At 37.6% G+C, this 11,325-nt stretch overlaps 1 protein-coding gene across 1 annotated transcript in view; it reads right to left on the bottom strand.

The window, feature by feature from the left end:
* Positions 1–3,294: 3,294 nt before the first annotated feature.
* Positions 3,295–11,325, bottom strand: part of LOC150078528 (uncharacterized) — a 178,884-nt gene continuing 170,853 nt past the window's right edge. The window contains exon 3 of the mRNA XM_090384596.1: positions 3,295–3,492. Coding sequence (XP_090240722.1) covers positions 3,295–3,492 — 198 coding nt within the window. The remainder of the gene's footprint in view (positions 3,493–11,325) is intronic.

The following is an 11,325-nucleotide window of genomic DNA, read 5'->3' as shown; positions in this document are numbered from 1 at the left end:
ATGTTTTGTTAGTTATTTTAGTTTTTTATTTTTATTTTATTTTATTTTTTGGGTTTTTTTTTTGACATTGTTTAGTCTTATATTTTTTTATAATACAATACCATTACTGACTTAAACAAATGAGGCATATGCCCAGACTAATGTCCAGGGACCTACCATTAGTATGGGTTTTCAACCCCAAACTGCCTGAGCACTACTGTATTCTTCTTCTTCCAATTGTGCTTTACTGTTCTTAGAGCCTATGTTATTTATTTCTTTTACGCAATTAAGTTGACCAAAAGCAATATTCGAGATGCTATTTTTCTGCTATCTCTCACTTTTTTCATCTCCAACAAAGCTTAGAGTCTTTTAATGCTACTTTGTAAGTTATGGATTTCTCCCCTATACTGATTGATATGCCTCATTTGTTTAATTACCGACTTTACACCTTCTGTCCCCCATACTCGGGGTTACTTTAACATGTTATAAATATGCTGGGAACTCAACCGATACAGAATTGTTGACATTCGCTTCCTCAGCCCATTTCACCAGCTCCTGCCTGATACCACAGTAAGTTGTCCTACTTTGACTATATCCTTTCGTCTTCATATTACATTTATTTTGTTTAAATTTACTTAGGGCTGCTTGCTATTTTATTCAATTTTACTTTAATTGGAATTAATTTTATCTTGATTTTGGTTTTTTACTTTTAATTAGATTAGATTTATTTCTTATTCCTTTTTTTCTGTCAAGTTGGCTATGATATATGCGTCAGCTCACTTTTCCCCCGCTCGCATTTATATTTCATATATTTCATATACGTAGCAAGAAACAGAAATAGAGACAGTACTTCTTGCTGTATTTACTTTGGTTTTTGGCTTCTGACCCTTGATGAAGAAATTAAAATCTTAGGATCTATAGCATTAAGTACTATTTGTAGTAATTTATTTTATTTTATTTTATTTAATCTGCTTTTAGTTTTCAGACACTTATTTAATTTTTCCATTGTAACTACATCTGACAGGTCAGCATTCCCCACTCATACTCTAATCAAATTATCTATCTATCTACATATATATATATATATATATATATATATATTTTTTTTTTTTTTTTTTTTTGTGGAAAGAAAAAGGAAGGAGAAACTCTCTTTGCCACAAACTGTATTATGAGATTGTGACAAATAAGGGTCAAATTGAATAAAAAAAGATTGAGTTCTCAGTTTTAAATACAGAGAATTTGCAGTTAAGCAACTATAAAGATTGCAATCAAAAAATGTATGCAAAGTTGCCAAAATGATTTCTGGCATCATATTCTGCACTGACTTGCTTTGCTATACTGCTCAACACTTAGATACTCTGGTGTGCTCTCTCTCTCTCTCTCATAACCTCATTGTCCTCAGGCAACCTGCCAGGCAACCTTCTTGTGGATGGGATATTGCTCACAGAGAGAGGAGGAGGATGTTGTTGTTGTTATTTGGTTTTTAGGAGCATTAGCAACTAAGGCCATATTGCTCCAGGAGTATGCGATGGTCATTCCCTGACCTTTCCACATTCTCCATATTTGGTGGTCACGGGCTCAGGAGGAGCCCGTGACCACCAAATATGGAGAATGTGGAATGTGGAGAACACGGTTACTAACATAATGGCATAGGAAGTACCTACTATGAAATTGTGTTAGCAACCTTCCTTCTTTGATGCCATAGAAAATGCTTCCAATGGCACCAAAGAAACAATTCCACATGTTGTGATAATATTATTGCAGAGTCCTTGACTGCCGGGAGCAAAATTGCAGACACTGTTAGCCCTACCTCCAATGTAGATTTCCAACTGCTGAATGATAGAAAAAAAAAAAAAAATGGCCTGCCTCTTCCATTGCAGCAAGATGGAAACCTGTCAGTAGCCTTCCTACTCAACCTGTATGGGAGCATTACACAGTTGCTAATATAAAGGCATGGAAAGACCTATTACGAAATTGTGTTAGCAACTTTCCTTCTTTGATGCCACAGAAAATGCTTCCAATGGCACCAAAGAAACAATTCCACATGTTGTGATAATATTATTGCAGAGTCCTTGACTGCTGGGAGCAAAATTGCAGACACTGTTAGCACTGCCTCCAGTGTAGATTGCCAACTGCTGACAAGAAACCCCTGACTCAACACAGGGTCTTCTTCTGCAGGCTCCAATCCAGGAGTGGGATTACTGCTGATAATGAGCTGATTATACTGTCAGCTGATTATTGCTAACAACAGGATGGATCTCACACTTTTCTCAGTGTGAGATCCATCCTATTATTTTGCAGCACATCTGCTCTGCCATGATCAAACTCTGTCTCTGTCTCTCTCTCTCTCTCTCTCTCTCTCTCTCTCTCTCTCTCTCTCTCTCTCTCTCTCAACCTCCCCGCCTGTCAAACTCTACTTCCTGGGGAATGCCTTTAATTTCCATCTCTCACCCTCTGTCCTATACTTTTCCATATCCAACCCTTTACTATCTTCCAATCTCCTTCTAAAGGATACCATCCTTCTTCTCCTCCTCAGCTGGAATTTGAGGAAGCCCCAGAATGAATGATAGAAAAAAAAAAGAAAAAAAAAAAAAATGGCCTGCCTCCTCCATTGCAGCAAGATGGAAACCTGTCAGTAGCCTTCCAGTCAATTGCTATTGGCAGGTCACTAAGTGGCCAGTCACACAACATGAACAACATACACGCACCTGCACACCCAACCCATGATGTCAACACAACAATATGACCGATTTTGCAAAGTGATGCATCAACACACAGAAACAGCTTTCAGATAGCGAGTGAATCCTCAAAACTTCTTTTGGATCATTGACCTCAAGTGCTACACAGACTAAGACACAATGCACAAAAAACAATTATCACATTCTACATGACTGTTTGACTGACATTGGAAACATCCTATTTCAGGAAGGTTCCATGAAAAAAGAAAATTAAAAGAGACTTTCTAAAAGTGCCAGATTTATGAGGCTTTATTGTTCACATTAATTGTGTACATTTATTGTGATATTTTTTGAATGTAACTAATAAATTCTAAGGTAAGAAAATTATCATCGGAAAACTAAAGCAGTGAAAAAATTCAGTATCACTGTGGGCAAGCAAAAATTTATATACTGGCTTGGCAAAATAAATTATATTAATTTGATTTTTTTAAAAATATATATACCATATTTACTGAGTACTAGAAAACCATTTTCAATAAAAATATATGCAAAGATTGCAGAGTAATCTTTGCATATATTACTATGTTTAAAAAATTCACCAACAATAAACTTAAATACAAATTAAAATATATTCTCATTAAGAATGATACCTTTCAGCAGTATCTAATGGCTGAAGTCGAGGTATTAAGCCAAGATTAGGATCCACATTTTTTGCTAACAATGTAACATGCACATCTTCTGAAAGGGTACTAGCACTGTGAGGTGTAATTTCCTCAGGCATATATTTAGGCTCAGGTCTTACTGCTTTTGCTACAGTTTCTTTACGAACATGTTCCTAAAAGGCATAAATCTTAATTTCAATATGCACACTGTTCTAAGTGTATCAAATTATTCTTTTCAATAAGATTTTTATTTCATAATTAATAAGATTATGGAATTAACAGCTCTACTTATGAACAGATTTAACTGCCTAAAAACCAGCAATTATCTAAAAGTTTACATTCAAGCATTTTACTGCAGTGTTAATGCATAAGATATGCAAATTGCTGGCCAATTCCCACCTTTTCAGATTCTGGTTCAAATGTGTGAATTTTGGGGGTGGGGGAGGTCAATAATTATGCATTAGCTTGCTTCCTGAAAGAATCGTATGTAAATAACAGAAACTTTGAAAGCTCTCTGTTTATTGTTCCAAAACTTATTTTTTGTACTCCAGAGTATTTTACAAATCTGTTAATTTTCTGCAGCTGTTTTGTACTGGGATAAGTGTCCTGTTCAGGGCTGTAAAACACTATAGTCATGTACACCATTTCTTGCAAAAATATCACAAAAATATGACCCTTATGCATTCTCCTACCTTGTAGTATTATAGGAAAGGGACTGCCCACTTCTGAAGTTCTAATTGTTGTTGTTGTTGTTGTTTGATTTTTAGGAGCATTAGCAACTAAGGCCATATTGCTCCGGGGATATGCGGTGGTCCTTCCCTGACCTTTCCGCATCATCCGTATTTGGGGGTCATGGGCTTGAATCCCGGTCTAATCAAGAAGCATGTACTACACACTTACACACTGCTGCTCCTGCCCACCTGGCTTCGGAGGTGCCGAAATTCTAATTAACTGAAGTGTTGTTTATAAGACTTCTCTTTAAGAACTGTCATTTTCTGACAGGGAATTTGTGTGTATAGGGAATTGCTTTTAGCTGCATAGCTGTAGCACCACTCAGCAATGCTGTCTTCAGTTCAATTCTGATTTACAGTCAGTTTTGCTTTATGTACTGTTTATGTTCATTTTGTGTCTGAGTGATTGATTGTAGTTTACTATGTTGGGAGGTTCAGCTTTTTTTTAAAAATGGCTTCAAAGAGTTTAATTGAATCAGCTAATGCTAATAATGCAAAGAAGGCAAAAAGCTATTGGAAAAACTTGCCGCCACTGGAAACTATGAGGGCTGTTCAATAAAGAATGATCACAATTTTTCATTAACAATCATAATGCTTGTTATTACCAGCTGAGCTGCAGAATATAAGCCCAAATCAAAATGCAACACACCAACTGCATAGTTGACTCGCATACACAGTGTAACCTTGGCAGCACACCATGTTTTCAGTTTTGCCGGCGTAGCAATGGACATGACATGAGAGGAACAGTATGACCTCCCAAATTTTGTTTCTGTCTCAAGAAAACATTGGCTGAAGCATATTAATATCGTGAATCAATGCTCCCACACAGCACAGCTGCAGGTGGTTTATAGTGTTTAAAGATGGGTGTGATTCACTTCCAAAAATCGGCAGACCTGAAGCTTACTGCTGCCACTACAGAAATCAGAAACACTTCTGTAATCAGAGGAGAAGACAGTTATATAACAGAAAGGTAACTGGCAGAGATGTTGAGAATATCAGTAGGAGGTATGCACAGTGTTCTCCATGATCATTTGCATATGACGTGTTTGTGCACACTGGGTTCCAAGATTACTCGAATCTGAGCAACAGCAAGTTCTCATGGAAATTTTTTAAGAACCTGCAGTTTCTGAAAAATCAGGCACAAATTCAGTGTTCCAACAGGCGTTTATGAGAGCCTGAAGAACAGGGTGGATTCCTTTGAAGCAATTAAATGGGGAGTCCATCATGCTCTCAGCTGACCAACTCAATGCCAGGGCTCTCACTTGTGCATCAGTAGCAATCTCCAAAACAAAACGCAGTGTTCAGCTACTACAACAAGCTGCTACAACAAGATCTAAACAAATTAGGCCGATGGGCCAAGATATAGCAGTTCAATTCTAACATTGATAAATACGAGGTACTGCATATGGATAGCAGTAATCCCAGATAAAAATACCAACCATGTGTTACTACACTCAAGGCAATTTAAAATGAAAAAAAAACACGGTTTAACTGTGCAATCAGATATGAAATACTCTGAGCAATGCAGACAAGCTGCCAGGAGAGCTCATGGAGTTTTTTCTAGGATATACAGGGATTTGGCTAGCAGGAACAAGGAAGTGATTATCCCTTTGTATAAGACAATGGTTAAGGCATCATGAGTACTGAAAAGTTCTTCTATAAATGAGGCAAAGCCTCATTTATAAAAGGGTAGTCTCACCAAGACAGGTTCAGATTTGCAAACTGCAGAGCTGAAGGCACCTGCAATGCTGCTGTTATTGTTGTTGTTATTTGGGTTTTAGGACATTAGCAACTAAGGCCATATTGCTCCAATGATCATTTCCTGACCTTTCCACATCCTCCGTATTTGGTGATCACGGGCTCGAACCCCGGGCTAATCAAGAAGCGTGTGCTATGCACTGCTGCTCCTGCTCACCTGGCTACGGAACCTGCAATGTGATCTGATTGAGGTTTTAAGGCTTTGCATGGATTGAGCAAGCTCAAGTCTGATGGCATTCTTCCTCTTGCTCAGACTACACATATGAAGGGACATAAATTGAAACTGAGGAAGGGTGGTTGCAGGATAGATATGAGGAGGTTTGCCTTCATCTAGCAGATGGTTGACTGTCAGAACAGACTTCCATCTAGCATTGTGTGGAGGTGGGTAGTTTGAATAAATTCAATAAAAAACTAGGAAAATTATCAGAGATTTGGGAGGTTTTTTTTTTTTTTTTTTTTGGCTAATGCTTTATAAGCTTATTTCCTTGTATCACATACTACTACTACTACTGCTAATAATAATAATAAAAATAACTAGGGAGCTTCTCCCCCTACTCGTTGCACTTGCTTCTTTTGATAAAATAAAATAAAATATTTACAGAAGCTTTCGACTCTGTGTATATCTCTTCCTCAGCTATGAATACATAAATACGTTGCTATATCTATATAATATCAGTGTCGATACACCATAGACAACTCTTAAAGAAAACTACGAGCCTACTGAGAAAGGCATCATTTCATCTGTATCTCATTTTGTATTCATCATTCACAATGAGTTACCATGTATTGAACTACCTCGAATAAGTAACTTCATTCATAGAGAAGACTATTGTCTTCTCTATTGATGAAATGTTGGTGGGCACCACCACAAAGATGGCACTGTTTCAAAGATTTTCATCAGTGGGTGCCTTTTACACTATGTTAATAGTTTTTCTTTAAGAGTTGTCTATGGTGCATCTACACCAATATTATATAGATATAGAATCTTAAAAACTCTTAAAATATTATACCTTGTTGCATTTAGTTTATTTAAATAAAAAGCTTACATATGGAAATCAAGAATGGTACCGCATGGTCATTTTAGATAAACACAGTGCGTGACCAAGCTTAAACAGAATCTTGTTTTACCACAGTAAAACAAGTTTCTGTTACATATTTTTGTATTTCTTCGTATTACCACATAACACGCATCTCTCTTCTCCCATTCACTGAATAAATATCATTAGGAGAAAAATTATTTTAATGTATTGAAAGATAATAAATGTACTGCACACTTTGTGGAATCACATTCATTACAAACAACCACGACTATATACAGCTGGGTGATACCTCATAACAATGCTAGAAGTATAGTAAATAAATTTGATGAATTTGAAGGGTTGGTCAAGACATCAAAGGTGGATATTGTTGGGATAGCAGAGACATGGTGTCACATAGATATAAGAAATGCAGAACTGGAATTTGGGGAGTACAATGTGTACAGAAAGGATAGGAGAAGGTGTTATGCTGTTAACTAAAAAAAACATAAAATAAAAAGAAGTGCATCCAGTTGATATAGATGAACAGTGCATTGTTCAGTCAGTTTGGTGTGACATAAGTACTGTGAAAGCAAAAATTACAGTAGAAGTATGTTATAGACCTAATGACTCGAATGAGTACAATGTACAATTCTACAGAGAAATAGAGTGGACTAGTATATCAGAATGTCTTATAATGGGGGATTTTAACTTTGCAGATGAATGGAACTTGTGGGTTAGTCACTCACACACTAGTAAGATTTTTGTGGTTTTATTGGATGATTGCTTTCTGCAGCAGTATGTTCGAGAGGCAACCAGAGAGGGTAATAATACTCTTGATCTGGTTATCAACAGTGATCATTCGGGTATTAAGAATTTGCAGATAAAGGAACCACTAGGTGGCAGTGATCACAGTGTACTGATGTGGGATTTACTTAAAGATATAATTACCATCAGGGGTAAAGGAAAGGGTTTTTGCTTCCGTAAAGGTGAGTACAGTGGTTCCAGACAGTTTTTAAATTCTGTACAGTGGGATCAACTGACGATGTTACTTACAGTAAATTCTAAGTGGGAAGCATTCAAAGAATTAATCGTGGATGCTACTAAAAGTTTCATACCTATTAAGAAATACTGTTCAAGGTTTAGGCCTAAATGGTTATCAAATAAACAAATGAGACTCATGATAGAGAAGAAAAATGCATGGGATGCATATAAATTATCAAGTGACTCAGAAGCCTAGGGCAGATATAAGCTAGTCTGTAATCAGGTCACAAAGGAGGTTAGGCAGGCGAAGGCGGATTATGAGAAATCTTTGGCAAAAGATGCTAAGAAAAACAGCAAGGATTTCTTTACTTATATAAACTCTAAAAGGAAGGGAATGAATCTGATTGGTCCACTTAATATCGATGGTTTGACTGCTGATGATTCTGCTCAGATAGCAAACAAACTGAATGAGTATTTTGCATAAATACCCATTCACACACATGAGGAGTTATTAAGGTTTGAAAATGGCAGAAGGTTATCAAATTGTAGCAGGGTGCTTAATGATTTCATAATAACTGAGAGCAAACTGGAGGAGAAATTGTTGAAGTTAAACATAAGAAAGGTACCTGGGGTGGATGGGATCTATCCGGTTATATTAAAGGAGGCGGCAAAGCAACTAAGCAAACCCTTAGCCATAATTATGAGAGCATCCTTGGACTCAGGGGAGGTCCCCATGGACTGGAGATGTGCAAATGTATCCCCAATTCACAAAGGGGAATTGAAGGGTGACACGAGTAATTACACACCAGTTAGTCTAACTTATGTTCCAGGTAAAATAATGGAGTCACTGGTTCAAGATGCATTGCAGGATCATCTAGACAAGACTTCAGCAATAATTCAGACACAGCATGGGTTTGTTAAGGGAAAGTCTTGTCTGACAAATTTGATAGGATATTATGATGTGGTTACAAAGGAACTGGAAGCTGTTGTTGTTGTTGTTGTTTGATTTTTGGAGCATTAGCAACTAAGGCCATATTGCTCCGGGATATGCGGTGGTCATTCCCTGACCTTTCTACATCTTCCGTATTTGGTGGTGATGGGCTCGAACCCTGGTCTAATCAAGAAGCATGTGATACGCACTAATGCTCCTTCCCACCTAGCTCTGGAGGCGCCTGGAACTGGAAGCAAAATATAATTTTGATATCATATATTTGGATTGCAGGAAAGCTTTTGAAACTGTTGCGCATGGAAGACTATTGTACAAATTGGAACAGAATGGTATTAAGGGTAAGTTGCTACAATGGATAAAAGGATGGTTGAGTGGGAGAAGACAGAGGGTGGTAATTAATGGGTTCTGCTCTTCATGGACTAATGTTATTAGTGGAGTCCCACAGGGTTCGGTGTTGGGTCCTCTGTTCTTTTATATATTTATCAATGATATTGATGAAGGTATATCAGGCTTAATGTCGAAGTTTGCAGATGATACAAAGGTTGGATGGGTTGTTAATGATAGTAATGGCAGTGTGCTACTGCAACAGGATCTAGATAATTTGGACAGATGGGCTAAGAAGTGCCAACTGAAGTTTAACCTTGACAAATGCAAAGTACTGGATATGGTTAGAAGTATCGCAGAGAAACGTACCAACTGTGTGGTACTACACTTAAGGTGGTAGAAAATGAAAAAGACCTGGGAGTAATTGTGCAGTCAGATATGAAGTTTTCTGGGCAATGAAGACAGGCTGCCAGGGCAGGTCATGGGGTTTTGTCAATGATATATAGGAATTTTGCTAGCAGGGAAAAGGAGGTGATTGTCCCTCTGTATAAGGCAATGGTCAGGCCACGCCTTGAGTACTGCGTACAGGTCTGGAGGCCTCATTTTAGGAAGGATGTAGATTTGCTTGAGCATGTACAGAGAAGAGCAACACGATTGGTGAGGGGAATGAAGGGAATTCTCTTACCAAGAGAGGCTTAAGTTCTGCAAATTGCAGTGGCTGGAGACTAGGCACCTGCACGGTGATCTGATTGAGGTGTATAAGGCCTTGAATGGGTGAGCACGCTGAATTCTGATGGGATCCTTCCACTTGTTCAGATTACGAACCTAAGGGAGCATAAATTCAAATTAAGAAAAGACAGATCTGGAATAAATGTGCAGAAATTTGCCTTTAGCCAGTGGGTGATTAATTGCTGGAACAAACTTCCATCTGTTGTTGTGGAAGTTGATAGGTTAAATAAATTTAAGGAGAAACTGGACAGGCATTTGGAGGGAATGGTGTGATTTTTTTTCTTTTTTTTTTTTTGGCTGATGCTGCATAAGCTCATACACTTGCTTTCTTGCATCACATGCCACTACTACTATACTACAACAATGCAAGCCCTGACCTTCCACCCTGTGATTTTTTTTTTTCCCAAAGTTAAAGAAGGAGCTGTAAGGAAAATGTTTTCAGTTATTAGAAGTTATAAAGACATCAGACAAACGCATGTCAAAAAATGGCTTTCACCATGTTTTTGAAGAATGGTAGAAATGCTGGAGTAAGTGCATTTCTCAAATGGGTACTACTTTGAATAGGACCATCATATTATGGATGATTAATAAAGGTATGTTGTGAAAAAAAAAAAATTATGACCATTCTTTATTGAACAGTCATCATAAATTGGACATTCTAGAAAGACTGAATTTGAGAGAGCACTAGAATTTCACTACATTTAGTGTTTTGAGTAATCTAAAAATTAACAGTACTGCATGCTATTATTGTGAATAATGTAAATACAGTACACAAGGTTCTGTAATTTTAAGATAAGTTTCTATTTTTTTAACATATAGTTGGTGCATAATGGCCGTTACGCCATAAAATCTCTAACAACAACATAAACATATATGTTGTTGTTGTTGTTAGAGACCAGGGTATGTCTGCCAGGGGCAAAGGTTGATGACGTTGTAGAGTGTATATCATCTTTTAAGGGCACAAAAGGTGATATAATTGTACACGTTGGCACTAATGATATTAAGAGTAGGAGACCGGCGGAATTACTTAACAAGTACAGGTCACTGTTGAAAAAAAGCCATGAATTAGGGTTGAATTTGAAAGTGTCTGCAATTCTGCCCAGACACGATAGGAGGTTGTATATGAAGAGAGCCCTGTCGATCAATTCGGCCCTGGAAGGATTGTGCAAGGCTCAAGGGTAGAATTTTTTTCAGCCTGGTCTGTACTTTTTAACAGGAGAGACTGCTTCTACAGGGATGGGATACACTTAAATAGAAAAGGGTGCAAGAATGTTTGCTGATGCTATCGAGGCAGTGTTAGGTGGATTGGAAAACTGCTAGATTGGGTGGATACAAGAACTAATAGGTTAACAGTAGCCAGTGACAGAGGTGAAAGTGATTCTTGCACTGCTTCTATTGGAATGAGCCGCAGCCTGGAAAATAAGATGCAGGATATTTCAGAGACTGCTGGGAATAATTGGGGTACAAATAAACACATAGGTTGTGTTAGGGTAGCTAAGAAAAAGAACAGGTGCA

This window comes from Mastigoproctus giganteus, chromosome 11 (genome assembly GCF_048544385.1).
Source record: "Mastigoproctus giganteus isolate SK-2022 chromosome 11, ASM4854438v1, whole genome shotgun sequence".
Lineage (NCBI taxonomy): Eukaryota > Metazoa > Arthropoda > Arachnida > Uropygi > Thelyphonidae > Mastigoproctus > Mastigoproctus giganteus.
Note: the sequence above shows the minus strand (reverse complement) of the source record. Positions and strands in the feature narration are given on the sequence as shown.